Source organism: Boleophthalmus pectinirostris, unplaced genomic scaffold (assembly GCF_026225935.1).
Source record: "Boleophthalmus pectinirostris isolate CB_2022bp ecotype Guang Dong unplaced genomic scaffold, ASM2622593v1 HiC_scaffold_20, whole genome shotgun sequence".
Lineage (NCBI taxonomy): Eukaryota > Metazoa > Chordata > Actinopteri > Gobiiformes > Gobiidae > Boleophthalmus > Boleophthalmus pectinirostris.
Genome location: NW_026571153.1, coordinates 28,088,155 through 28,103,431, shown reverse-complemented (window position 1 = coordinate 28,103,431; position 15,277 = coordinate 28,088,155). Strand labels below are relative to the sequence as shown.

At 41.5% G+C, this 15,277-nt stretch overlaps 1 protein-coding gene across 2 annotated transcripts; it reads left to right on the top strand.

Moving 5' to 3' along the window:
• The first annotated feature begins 10,478 nt into the window (after positions 1–10,478).
• Positions 10,479–14,264, top strand: LOC129407166 (UDP-glucuronosyltransferase 1-2-like). 2 transcript variants are annotated; one of them, XM_020933766.2, is made up of 2 exons: positions 10,479–10,590; positions 12,606–14,264. In XM_020933766.2, the coding sequence occupies exon 2, from the start codon at positions 12,607–12,609 to the stop codon at positions 14,191–14,193; it is 1,587 nt and encodes a 528-aa protein (XP_020789425.2). In that variant the 5' UTR covers positions 10,479–10,590; position 12,606; the 3' UTR covers positions 14,194–14,264. The 2 variants fall into 2 exon arrangements, with proteins under 2 accessions (XP_020789425.2, XP_020789426.2); XM_020933767.2 differs by having other exon boundaries at positions 10,485–10,913.
• The last annotated feature ends 1,013 nt before the right edge of the window (positions 14,265–15,277 follow it).

Below are 15,277 nucleotides of genomic sequence, written 5' to 3'. Positions count from 1 at the left end.
GGAGGGTATGTTTATCAAATATAAAAGTGGGTGGATCTATTTTTTATTGATCATAATGTTAAGGTCCTCTGAGAAACAGAAAATGCACTGTTATCATGCTAGTTACTCCACTCGAGCCTCTGAAAGTTGTGAAAAGTACTTATGAACTCATTGTGATGAAGAATTAGGATGCTACAAATGCAATATGAATAAGAGGAATATCTTTGAACCACTGCAAACAATTTAAAATGAACCAGTTCTGTTTTTACGACAGAAAAAATTAAAGGGCCTATATTACACTACTGAGTTGTGTTTTGTTTCATTCAAGCAAGTGCTGCATATTTAGCCTGGAGTTCTTCTCTAAACAGAAAACACTGTTCCACCTTGTGATGCCATGTGGTAATACAGGAAGTGCTCCACTGTGTTTTCAAAAATCTCAACTGAAAATAAGGTAAAAGGTAGTTGTCAACTTTAAAACTACCACTTCATGACATCACAAAGTGGAAGTAAGCATATTACAGTATGTGACCATTGTTCTCTGAGTGAAGAGACTATCTCTTCATCCAGTTACATATTCCATATGTACAGGAACTGACCCACAAGAGGTCAGATGACTTGAATAATTATTTAAGACACACCATCAGTGAGGTGGCTGATGACACTATAAAGGCACCTGTGTGCCTCACTCACTGATTCAATTTTGAGGCAACGGATCCCCAAGTGGAATCAAGCTGGAGAGTCTCGTTCACTCAGAGAACAATGGTTACATACTGTAACCATGACATTCTCTATCGTATTGAGATTATCTCTCCACCCAGTTACATATTTCATATGTACAAACCTCTGCAAGACACACCACAAGGGGTTTGAACCGGATGTAATTCAAATGAGATGTTACCACCATAAAGTGCTCAAACAAAAAACGCCCATGTCCCTGTAAACTATGTACAAGGCACACGTATCAGCCAGATGCAAAGTACTGATGTGGCCAGCCCTGGTGCCAGACAGCCTAGAGGGAATAACTACCCATCACTGACATGCAACAAGCACACGTTCACCAAAGGATGTGCTTGTTGTCACATTAAGCTGGTAAAAGCGGCCAAACGTGGAAGAGGCTGACCAAGTGACAGCAGAGCAGACCTCGTCCAGTGATGCCACAAAGCCCATGAAGTCGCCATTCCACTGAAGAATGACATTCATCAGAAAATGGAGGCTCATGCACACGTGCTTGGTGGATTGCAACAAAAAACCAATGTGACAACCTAGCTTAACCCTCTGAGACCCAGGCATTCATTCCCTGAATGAAAAATGTTTTAACCCTCTTTAACATGTTGTCATTAAGCCTCTAATGCAGAAAATCACTTGTTTTATGTTTTTTGTTTTCTTGAGGAATCTGTGGAATGCTGCAAAATTACAACAGTGGTCTTTAGTGGTTACTGATATTACAACTTCACATTTAATAAAAGCCAACTTTGTATTAGTTATTACTCACTCAATAAAATCAAAACATATTTTAAAATTAATGAACTTAATTGAATAATAAAAAATAAAAAAAACTTTTTTTATACAGAACAACCCTAAGTGAACATGAGAATGTTTTTGAACTAAATGTTTTGTTTTGAACTCAAAACTTTTAATACAACAATCCAGTATATAAACAAGAACATTAAATAATGTGTTGCAGGACTCTTCTCTTTATCATGTCACTCACCAAATATGAAACTGAAGAAAGCAGTTCACAAGTCTTCCGTGAAGCAGAAATGGACATCGCACTTCATGCAAAAGGTGGATGTGTATTCGCTCTTACAGTACCTGCACCTGCATCTTTATGAACAAAGTGTTCAGTGCGGTCCATTCGGACATCAGGAGGGAGTGTTGTACACCATCTTTTAAACATTTTGTGGTGATCTTTCCTCACCCATTGAAGGTCTACTGCTCTTTATAGTGTTAGTTCCTTCACAGGGCTCTGCAAGGTCCTGCAGTCACACTTGTATTGCAGCCAAGCATTTACCAAGGCAATGATGATGGTGTGCCAAAAGATGCACATGTACCACCATTTGGACTTCATGTGGAACTTGTACTTGGCTGTGAAGGAATCCAGCAATTTCATGCCACCCATCAATTTATTGTATGTCTTCACAATCATGGTCTTCTTACTTCAGTGAAGGACTTGGTGGATTTGTTCCACAGTGCAGTCTTGTTAACTGGGGTGGGACCATCAAAAGTGGAGAGAAGTGATCGACCGGTTGTCGAGCAGTTTAACAAGCAGAGGCACAGAGGTAAAAAAGTTGTCTGCATACACTTTGTAGTTTTGCCCTGTAGGTAGTGTTGATGCGAGCTTCATGACCATATCTCCTGATATGCCAAGCTCAGACCTAGCAGGCTTAGCCCACACACCCCGCAGAGTATGCTGGAGATTCCTGTTCTTGTCCAGATCTTGAAGTGCTAGGAAAGGGGTTTCCCACGCATATACTGCCTGATGCCACTGAACCTTCCCTTGAAAGGAATCATCATTTCATCAATGGATTTATGCTCCTCTGGCACTGTCTTTGTAGGCACTTCTCCCTGACTCTCCTTGACTCTAACCATGGCTTAATCTTCCAAAGTTTGCCTTGCTTCTGCTCATCTGTAACACTGAGGTTGTCCACAAAGTGGATGGACGAAAGCAAAGTACTGGAAATGGTTACGAGGCATCACATCAGCTATAGGGCCATAAAGTTTGTCAGTTTCCCAGTTAACCCTGACGCCAGGCATTTGTGCTATACCCGTGTGCAAGTACATGCCTATCATTTGTTCTAAATCATTCTCCCCTCTTTCTGTAGACTGTATTCTTTGCTCTTGACCATCACATTGTAAAGCATCTCTTGGGAGACAAATCTCTGGAAGTACTGCAGTGGGGTTTGTAGTTCACAGTTGGAGGAGGATGCAAAATCAACAGCTGTGAAAGTTGTTTCATGGTTTATAAACTCCTTTTTTAAGCCAGCGAAGCTCTCTGCCCTCTGAATTCTTCCTGTAGTGCTGTACAAGGCACATCCTCTCTGTCACTGCTGAGACTTTCTCTTTGTCTGTTTTAAGAGAGAAGACAGCAGTAAACTGATCATGAAAAAGAGACAGACAGGATACCAAAGAGCTGGTCTGTGGTCCTATGCCCCCTTGTCCAAGTCAGGTAGATATCCAGCTGGACTGACCACAAAAGCGACCACCTACATTCATCACCTTGCACAGAGAAGAGGCATCTGAGCTCCAAAACCATATCCATGCACCAGCTAGCAACAACTCTACAGAGAAATACTGGATTTGGGTGCAAAACAACACCAGACCCCTAAGACAGAAACCTACAATGTTCTGTCGCACTAAGAGCATGGAACTCACCACCCACTAGCAGAAACCTTCCTCATTGGGCATTCATCTGTGGGAACCTGTGTGTGCTCTGAATCAGCTACAAGTCTCTTAATAGTACCATAATCATGCTTAAGTTTTCATGAAATAACAAAGGTTTTCATACCTTTTCCAAGGTATTCAACTATTTCAAGCTTTTCAGCACTAGAGAGACCCTTTTTCTTTCCCACATTGCTTAAAAATGGTGGTTTACTTAATAATGTGGAATGTCCTTCTTAAGTACTTTTTCCTTCAATTTGATTTACCTGGCAAACTCATTGGCACACGTGTGATTTCACTAACCCAAAGAGCCAGAGACACAATACCATCCATGAGTTTCACTGGAAAACATTTTACCTTTATGACACTGAAACACAGTTTGCATAATAATTTGGAATGTGATGTACAGACAGTTGCACTCCACAACCTTCACGGTTTGCTCCATAGTGAAAAGTCTCACAAGAGTGCGAATGCGGAAGCGCCGCTCCACTCGGCCATTATGTGATGTTGTGATTAGACTGTCATGGAGTAGCACTTATATGGAGCGTAACACTGCGGCTGTCCTGCTCAGAGATAGAAGGCTTTGGGTTTGGTCAGCCCCAAGTCTCTATGAGTGAGCTCTGCAACTGAGCACACATGTGCCGACAGGCAAAGGGCAGCTTCCCCTGCACCAGGTTTCACTGCTTCCTCTCTGTGACTGTGACGCATGGACCCCGAACATGGAGCTATAGGTCAAGAAAACCAGTACATTTAAAACCGGTAAGTTAAGTTTACTTAAACCACAGCCGTACAGAAGACAGATGCCTCGAGAGGAATATCCTTCTAAGTGGCAAGTAACACTGTCTTCTCAACTTCCAATCTTCTGTCTCACTCGTCAACCTGCTCACTGTGGAATCAAAATTGAATCAATGAGTATGAGACCTGCAGGTACCTTTATAGCATCATCAGCCACCTCACTGATGGAGAATAAATATCCATGTCACCTGACCTCCCGTGGGTCATTTTCTGTACATGTGGAATATGTGACTGGGTTTAGAGATAGTCTCGATACGGTAGAGAATACAACTTTGTGTTGTTTTTGACGAAGTAACAGCATTATAAAATAAAGCTCACACAGAGTCAATTTTGAGTGATATAAATCCTTTAATACCTATCAGAAATCAACCAATACAGAGTAAAACATGTTGTAATAATATGACACTTGTAACCAAACTCCAATACTTGACCCACAGCCCCACAAAGTCCTGTAATTATGCAAGACAAAGCAGTTGTCAAGCTCCAGGAGTGTATTAAAACCCAGAACTATTGAAACAGACTGGCATTGTTTTCTCTGATGTCTGACTTTTTTTTTTTTTTTCATAAATCAGCCCGTGACATTTAAAGGGAAGTGGGGAGAGTGATAAGACCTCCTCCCTCTGGAACCAAGTGCAAAAATACAGCCCCGCACCCATTGTCTCCAAGTCTTTCTTTCACCAAACAATTTTGATTGTGCCAGATGCCTTTCCTCCCTGATGCCTGCTCTAGGTTCAGCCTGGGTAAACAGCAAAAAACGCTGTTTTCAGATTTATGTTCTAATGTAGTTTCCTCATCACAAATAGACCTGGGGCCTCATTTATAAAGCTATATATATACACACACACACACACACACACACATATACATATATATATATATGTATATATATGTATATATATATATATATATATATATATATATATATATATCGCAGAACTCTCAAGCTCCCAGGCCTCTGGTAGAGGACCCGAGCTCAATGAGGGTGAGAGAGACCTACCACCGTGGAAGGTGAGAAACACATTTATTTTATTTTTTATATATATATATATATATATATATATAAGTTACATAAATCCTTATGAATCTATCCTTATGAAGTGCAGAGCTTTGCTTAACTCTACGCCAACTCAGGACCTCCCGTAAGCACTATGCAAAGTCTGGAGACAGACAGAAAAAGTGACACTCGTGGAGAGGAGCAGAAGTGAACAAAATCTGAGGAAGAGTTTGTTCAGGAACTTAACAGAAAATCTACATATATAAAAGAATTATCTTCAGATTTGTGCATTTAAGTGTTTGGTTCTCCAAAACACAGAGAAGGGCTGTTTATTCCACTCGTTATTCTCCACAATATTATACAGTTGAAACACGTACAAGAGCATGGTGCAGCGCAGGGTCTCCCACAGTCCGCGACCACAGACTTCTGTAGGTCACAGTCTGTGGCTATGACCCAACACAGGGGACGAAATAATGGCCGAACCTGAGAGAAAACTCTTCCCTTGGACGCAGTAGGAGCCAGGCTTTGGTTTAATGAGGCACTGGGATAAAACACAATTTTACCACTTTTAATTTAGTCTTTACTCACTGATGCCAGAGCGGCCCTAGTCTCCCACTGATTATCAGCTCATGTTTAGGGAAATCTCATTCACCAGTCACGTTGCTCCTTTTATGGTGAGGTGGAGGTGTGGAGAGGGCATGGTCTGTTCTTTTATGGTGAGGTGGAGGTGTGGAGAGGGCGTGGTCTGTTCTTTTATGGTGAGGTGGAGGTGTGGAGGGGGCGTGGTCTGTTCTTTTATGGTGAGGTGGAGGTGTGGAGAGGGCATGGTCTGTTCTTTTATGGTGAGGTGGAGGTGTGGAGGGGCGTGGTCTGTTCTTTTATGGTGAGGTGGAGGGTTAGGGTTATTTATGTATTTTTTTAAATAAATGAGGCCCTGGAGTTGTGCTTTGTTTCATTCACACATGTTTAACTAAGAAACACTGCAAATTTAGGCTGAGTTATTCTCAAACAGAAACACTCTGTTCCAACTTGTGATGTCAAGTGGTGATACAGGAAGTGCTCGGTTGTGTTTTTAAACTCCATACTTCTTCACTACAATCATTTGGATGATTTCAGTCATTGAGTTTCCAATCTCTACTGAACTAAAGGTAAAATATAGCTGTGACCTTGGATACTATCACTTCATGACATCACAAGGTGGAACAGAGCATGGCGAGCTTTGAAGCTGTACACAGACTAATAATAAAGAGTTACTCAAATGTGTGAATGAAACAAAGCACAACTCCAAGTCTGATTTTGAGGAGGGAACAACATTCTAACATGACTTAAAGTTCACAAGAGTCATTCTGTGTAATGTAGGATCTTAAGTTGTAAATACCAGGTTCCTCGACTTCATTGTGAACTTAGCCCTAGTGTGGACTTTACTCATAGATTATAGACCATGTGAAAATAGTTATAACCTCATTCACAGAAAAAGGTTCAGGACTTGGAGATTACAGCGCTGGATCTGAGGAAAAAATCACCAGGTAAGAAACTAAAATTTGAATGTAGACCAGTCTATGGAGAGACAGTTTTCAGTTATAATAGTTGGTAAGAAACTATCTACATTTACTTTAATTATGTGTACTTATAACAATTCTGTATTTAAGGGCAATTTCAGAAAATACTTATATATTAAATACATACTACACTATTTTCTGATCTATGGTATGTTTCCTCAAAAATAAATAAATAAATAAATAAAGTAAAATTACATTAAAAGTAGCTGTTAACAAGTTTGCATAATATAGGACGTTTAAGACATACATGAGGTAGGTTATGTCTGTCATTATTTTACTTTATTATACTTGAAAAGCGCATCGTGTAACTTTTCCGGTGCAGAGTCCATCACAGGCACGTGCACACATAGGGCCCTAAGGTGCTTGAGCCCTTTTTGCCTCCTGTTAAAAAGTGCCCTCTGTGTTTGTTTGTTTAATGTTTATTGAAGTAGGCTATTCCGTTTAACCATGTTAAGCTCCACCCATTTCCATAACGTGGCGGCTTCGAAAATCTAAGGCTGAACGTTCATATCATTCTGTTTAGATGATACTATGTTATAGTAACTTATGTTAGTAGATCTAGTTCCTAAAACAGAGCAGGCAAACCTTTTCTACAAGTTCTTTAACTGTTGAATCCAATATCACATGTTGTTTTCTGTTTACCTACATGACACACGACATTTCACTCTGACCACACGCACATCATGTGAATCTGCACAACAACAACGGGACAGGAAATCATGCACTAAATACAAAATAAAACACCAGGTTAATTTTCAAAATAAATGCACCGTGTTTATGGCAGATCATATTTCCCTCACTACAAGTCTGAAGTACAGCTCCCAGGTTTAGAGATAAAGTTTATTGTGGTTTATTGTGACTCTGCAACTACTGTCTATGTCAAAAAAAAAAAAAAAAAAATAATATATAATAATAATAATAAAATAAATAAATATAATATAATATATATATATATATATATATATATATATATATATATATATATATATATATATATATATATAATTAGCCACAGTATCAACATTGGTATCAGAACAGAAAGACTGGACATCTATCTATTTATCTAGTTATGTATCATTGGTTACTAGTGTATTACTAGTGTGTAGTGTACTAGTCAGTGTACTGTCATACTAGTGTATTTGTGAGCCAGTCTGGGGTGTATGTTTATCAAATATAAAAGTGGGTGGATCTTTTATTTATTGATCAATCATAATGTTTCGTTCCTCTGAGAGTTAGAAAGTGCATTGTTATGCTCATTGCTCCACACTGAAAGTTGTGAAAAGTGCTTATGAACTCACTGCGATCAAGAAAAAAGCAACTCCTGCAGATGCAGAAAGTTGGTCACCAAAGGACGTGCTTACTGCCATGGTAAAAGTGGCCAAATGTAGAAGGGGCTGACCAAGTGGCAGCAGAGCAGACCTCGTCCAGTGACGCCCCATGCAATAAAGCCCATGAAGCTGCTATCCCGCGAGTAGAATGGGCCTTGACATTCATCGGGAACTGGGACCATGCGCACATATACTTGATGAATCACATCAACAAGCCAATGTGACAGCCACTCTTTAGACGGGGGCTGTCCCAGCACCTCTCTCTCAAAACACAGAGCTGGTCTGTGGTCCTATGCCCAGTTGACCGAGTCAGGTAGACCTCCAAGGCCCTGACTGGACACACAAGCGACCACCTACGCTCAACACCCTCTTGGATAGAGAAGAGGCATCTGAGCTCCAAAACCAGCCAGCACCAACTTTAGGGAGAAATACTGGATTCAGACACAAAACAACACCAGACTCCTCAGGCAGGAACTTACAATGGTCCTGATGCACTGAGAGCATGGGACTCATTCACCATTTTGGCTGAAGCTAACACTGGCAAAAGCACAAAAGTCTTTGAAGACAACCACTTCAGGTCTGTTACCTCCTGGGGTTTGAAGCGAGCATTCTGCATGCCCCACAAAACCAGCTCCAGATCCCAGGAATGGAGGGGTGCCCTGACCTGCCTGCTGCGACACATCCTCACCCCTTTGAGAAACCCGGAGACCAGGTTGGACACATCCTTGAGCATCGTAATAGCAGCCACCATCCCCCTTAATGTGGATGGGGATCTGCCAGCCTCCAAGAATCTTTGCAAAACCTGCAGAATCTCTGGTGCTAAATATGTAAGAGGGTCGACTTGATGTTGCCCACACCACACCAGTATCCCTTGGTTGCTTGGTGGAACCTCCCTAACGGCTTCCTTCTCCAACAGAGCAATGAATCCTGACTGGAGCACCGCTGTGTTGTGAGTGCTCCTGAGTGATCATTATAGGAGTCACTGAGGTTGGAAGCCTTTGGGAAAACTGGATATGAACTCCCTGGGTCATGGTAGAGACAACCCAAGGGGATGCACCCAGTGCCCTCCAGAGAGACCAACACGCTTTGGTAGTTTGGAGGCAGACTGGAACTTTGCTGGCATCAGAACTGAGATGCTGGTTTGAGTTTGGGTTGACCCTCACTTTGGGCCCCTGACCCCTTGCTCCGTTCGTGGTGCAGGGCCTCGATGGTTGCCCGCAAATCTCCTGAGCCCCAGCTCTGTTGTTGCCCTGCCAGTGCATTAGGTCTGGGTGTAGGACCTGCATCCTGCCACCTGCGGTGCTTCACATGTACTCAGACACTTCACATGCACAGCGCCGAGTCTCCTGGGCATGTTGCAGAATCACTGTAACACCAGGGCCAAACATAGTCTGAGGATCCACTGGTAGTTTTAACAAGTCACTGAGCGATGGCTGGGAGAGTCATAGCTGCTGTCTTGACACCCAGAGACACTATGCTCCTTTCTGCCACTGCTTCTTGTTCCTTCATAATGTGGACCAGAACATTTTCACAGATATTTAACTAGTTGCTTTTCCAGTGAATACTGTTAGGTGTCGTTGCTGGATGTCACTAGATTATGACTCCTACCATTAGCTACTGCCTCATAGCCATACTTGTGTTTTGTTAACTCTGTTATTGACAGTATTGACAATGGACATGTCATTGATTATTGGTCCTGTCCCATACAGGGCAGGTTCCTCCTCCATCCTTCCTTCATTTCATCCATCCATTTGTCCATCTATCGCCTATACTCAACTGTCGGCCCGTCCACTCCATGGTCCGGCTGAACCCGATGGCCCGCTGCCCAAGGCCCTGAGCCTAAGCAATCATAATAACAACAATTAGCCTGCAGCCAACAGTAGCCTGCTCCCCACACGACACTTACACAGCAATAGCCATAAAGGACTCAGTCAACCCCCCCATTCATTACTCGCTCAGATTATAAACTCTCCTACTTCAAACATTTCCAAAATTTAACTGAACTTTGAGTCAAAATGTACAGTTGGTCATCCTATTTTTTACATTTTGTTCATAATGTAAATGTTGTGTATACTGTAAATATCCCGTCTGTCCTTTCAATACAGCTCACACCCTGCACCATATTACTGTCTCCTGGTTTTATGTTTTAAACTCTCTCATTTCCCTCCCTGAGCCGAACTAGATCTTCTGTCACTAGAATATACCTCATCTCCTATGTTATATCCACCAATCCTACATGCCACACTAGCACACCAATATAATATACAATATGATGCAGTTCATATAAGAGGAAGGATACTTTTTTGGAGAAAGAAGCATAACTTTCCACCAAAACACTAAACACACTTCTCATGCCCGTCCTCTACAGCCAGTTGCACTCCACAACCCCCCCTGTTGTGCTCCATAGTGCAAAGTCTCACGAGAGTGCAAACGCGGAAGTGCTGTGCCACTCAGACAGTGCGTGTTGTTGTGATTAGACCAGTGCAGAGTAGCACTTATATGGAGCGTAACACACAGCCGTCCTGCTCAGAGACAGAAGGCTGCCTCCCCCGCACAGGTTTGGGACAGCGCATTTTAAGATGTAGACAGATTAATGATAAAGAGTTCCTCAAACATGTGAATGAAACAAAACACAACTCCAGGTCTGTTTTTGAGGAGGGAACAACATAACAGCGTGACTTAAAGTTCACAAGAGTATGTTTTGTGTAATGTAGGACCTTTAAATTGTAAAGACCAGGTTTCTTGACTTCATTGTGAACATAGCCAGAGTGGACTTTGCTCATAGATTATAGACCTTATGAATACAGTGACAACTTTATTCATAGAAAAAGGTTTGGGGCGTGGGAACTACAGTGCTGGATCTGAGAAAAAAATCACCAGGTAAGAAAATGTAGTCCAGTCTATGGTGTGACAGTTTTGTATCAAAGGTGGTAAGAAACTATTTATATTTACTTTAATTATGCGTACTTATATCAATTCTGTATTGAAGGGCAATTTCAGAAAATACTTATTACACTATTTACACTATTTCGTGGTCTATGTTATGTTTTTTCATAAAAAAAATAATAAAAAAAAACTCTCCCAAACTCTCTTGGCCTATCTGAACATGCAATATTATTCATCTTAGAGCTAGAGAATAAACTGTTTAAGGTTGTTTAATGTTCATATCATTCTGTTTAGATGATACTATGTTATAGTAGCTTATGTTAGTAGATCTAGTTCCTAAAACAGAGCAGGCAAACCTTTTCTACAAGTTGTTTAACTGTTGAATCCAATATCACACGTTGTTTTCTGTTTACCTACATGACACACGTCATTTCACTCTGACCACACGCACATCACGTGAAACTGCACAACAGCGGGACAGGAAATCATGCACTAAATACAAAATAAAACACCAGGTTAATTTTCAAAATAAGTGCACCGTGTTTATGGCAGATCATATTTCCCTCACTACAAGTCTGAAGTACAGCTCCCAGGTTTAGAGATAAAGTTTATTGTGACTCTTCAACTACTGTCCATGCCAACAAAATAATAATAATAATAATAATAATAATAATAATAATAATTTGGTAAGTTCCACTTTCTGGGGATATAACCATCTGTATTATTATAAATAGCCTAATAATAAACCAGTGTTTTATTACTTTGCGTGTCTGCCAAGCCTATGATAATGTGAATGAACTCACATTGACAGTAATTTGTTGACACAAAACAAATTGCAATTGCATATCACTTTGATCAAACATCGTGACAGACAATACATGCATGTCTGTGTAATCAATCAGTTGTCCAGGTAGGATCCATAGCAAAAGAAAAATGTAATTCTGTCAACTGAACAAATTTGCTATCGATCTGTAGAAAAAAAAAAAAAACAACATTTTCTTTTTTTTTTTTTTTTTTTGTAGGACTCTCAAAACTCTTTTTTACTAACAGTTGGCTGTAGTAGCCCCAAGCCTGAAATGATACTAAAACTAATCTTGATTGGTATCTGGTTTTTGATACTTTTGAAAACCCTGGGGTAGGACTGCTCGATTATGGAAAAAAATCATTATCAGGATAATTTTGGTCAATATTGAAATCATGATTATTCAAACGATTATTTTTTTGTTACACGATGACAATAATCACATGGCACTATTTGTTTACATGTCACGCAACAGAGCCAACGCTTTAGCAAAGAAAATAAGTCCAGCGGAAGAAATGTGTATTAAATAGTGAGGCAGATATGAGTTCTGCTACGGTGCGCTCCTCTGAGAGTTTATGGATATAATCAGTACTGTAGATCCACATTACACACTATGTGAAGGGCAACAAGTGCTTGCTCAGGCACAACATGAATCCTTACAAAATCATCGTGTCCCGGTCCTCACTTTCACTGGCCTCTCGCCGGCACGTAAATCATTTCAACTTAACTATATGAGTTTGGAAATGTTTTGACACACAAATCAAAATTGCAATCAAAATTCAATTCATTCCACAGCCTTACCTTAGGGTACAGTATAAATGTCGTACTGTATTTTTCACTGTGGGAGCATCTAATACCTTATTTTTTTCTGATTTTCTTCTTAGAATGTGGACCCCCCTCTCCCTCACCTTGTGCGTCCTGTCTGCTGTGCTGCTTGGATGCCCTGGTGGCGACAGCAGCAGGATTCTGGTGGTCCCGGTAGATGGCAGTCATTGGCTCAACATGGAGCTCATCCTAAGACAGCTACACGCCAGAGGCCATGAAATTACCGTGCTCCACTCTGCAAAGAGCTGGTACATCCCCCAAAACTCCACTATGTACACCTCCATCACCATACGTATGCTGGAGGACGAGGATGACTTGGATGTTTACAACAGAATGATTTTAGATATCATGGAATGTCGTAAGAAGTCACAGTTAATTAGTTCCTTCTGTCACAAGTACGTTCTCACCAAACGGTTTTGGGAGGGTTACAAGATTATTGCCGATTCCACCGCATTTCTTTTGGATGATCCAGTCTTTATGAAAAAGATGTACGACGGTAAATTTGACCTGATGTTAACAGACCCTTGTTTGCCCCATGGTGCAATCCTCGGAAGCTACCTCAAGTTACCGATGGTTTTCAATGTTCGCTGGATAAACACTGGTGAGACCCATTTCACGATGGCACCTTCACCTTCTTCTTACGTTCCGTTGACAGGAACGGAACTTACAGACAAGATGGACTTCATGGACAGAGTGAAAAATGTCTTATTCCAGATATTCACCGAAATAGAGATGCAGTTTCTCGTCTACCCGGCGTATTCCGATCTCATGGCGCGACACTTCCCTCCTGGTTCTGACTTGTTGTCTTTACTGCTCTCTGCGGACATCTGGTTGGTGAGAGCGGATTTTGTCTTTGAGTTCCCACGTCCGACTATGCCCAACGTGGTCTACATCGGTGGGTTCCAGTGCCAAGAACCCTCTCCCCTCCCGGATGAGTTGGAAAAGTTTGTTGAAAGTTCCGGCGAACATGGAGTCATTATAATGTCCATAGGAACTTTCTTGTCAGCCTTACCTCGAAAAACAACCGAGGCCATCGCAGCGGCATTTGCGGAACTCCCACAAAAAGTCATATGGAGGTACAGTGGACAACCACTAACCTCTTTGGGTAACAACACTTTACTGGTGAAATGGTTACCTCAAAACGATCTCCTCGGACACCCCAAAACTCGTGTGTTCGTAACCCATGGAGGCACCAATGGTATGTACGAAGCCATCTACCACGGCGTTCCTGTAGTAGGTTTGCCGTTGCTCTTTGACCAGTTTGATAACGTGGTCCGGATGCAGGCGCGTGGGGCTGCCAGGATAGTGGAGGCAAACTCCATCACCAAGGAGTCCTTCCTGGAAGCGGTTAAGGACGTTGTAGAGAATCCGTCGTACCGTGAAAATATTCAGCGTCTTTCAAAATTGCATCATGACAAGCCAATGACTCCAATGGACACAGCCTTGTTTTGGATTGAGTACGTGATTAGAAATAAAGGCGTGCCCCATCTTCAGGCGGTGGGCTACAGCTTGCCGTGGTATTCCTACTTTTGTTTAGACGTAGCTGCGTTTTTGTTAGCCATCGTAGTTGCCGTGGTTTGGTTTTCTATGTTTTGTTGTAGATTACTCTGCTGCAGGAGATCCAAGAGGAAGTTAAAAGGAGAATGAACAAAACTAGAATTGGTATTCTATGCTGTGATATACTTTCAAGTTTCCAAATAAAGATTCTTTTTGACAGACCAGTGCGTTTTTTACTCATATCTTTTCTTGGATATTATGTTGAAATTCTATATGAAACTCTCTGAAGTAGATTTACCTAGATATCTATTTATCAGGGATACACCAATACAATACTGGTATCGAATGATGGATAATCGGATAACCAATATTTGAACATGTATTTCGTCAGATATCGGTTCCAAGATATCACTTCAGTCGATATCTCATTTGAGCTATAAATTGTTGGCCCAGAACACCAAGTGGAAATGAGCATTTTGAGCTTTAGAGATGTAGACAGTCAATAATAAAGGATTACTCAAACGTGTGAATGAAACAAAACACAACTCTGTGTAGGTTTTTGAGGTGCTAACAGCACTCCAACATAGCTTAAAGTTCACACAGTCAGTTTTGTGTGATACAGTCGTCCCTGGCTATATCGCGGGTCACCTTTCGCAGTCCCACTGTTTTGCTGATTTATTTATTTATTTTATTTTTTTTTTACAGTGTATGAACGTGCATTGCCTGCATTCTGATTGGCTAAGGGACTGTAGACTATTGTCAATCAATCTCCTATGTGTCGAGTTTCCTGTACAGTACAGAATGTATTCAGCCAAATTTAAATAAATGTTTGATCTCTAGCAGTGTGATTCTGAAGTGTCGATGAAACGTTCTGCACCGACAAAGGCTCCTGCAGTTGCACCCAAAAGGCAGAGGAAGATGTAACCATCACACAAAAAGTTGGACTTCTGGACACACTGAAAGAAGGTAGAAGTTACGCACTGTAGCAGAGTCCTGCACCGGGTCGGGTACCCGCGGGCAAATAAGTTGCTGAAACGGGCGGGTTTTAACGTTCTGGAATTTTACGGATAGGTATGCAGACGGGTAATGATTACATACGGGCGGGTCAGGACTAAACCAGGACTAAACTAGGTCTAAAGCAGGACTAATCTTGGACTTAAGAGAGAGAACCCCGAGTCCGTGGAGCAACGGCTGCGCATACCTCTGTGAGGCAGGGAGCTCTGCGCCAGTCCTT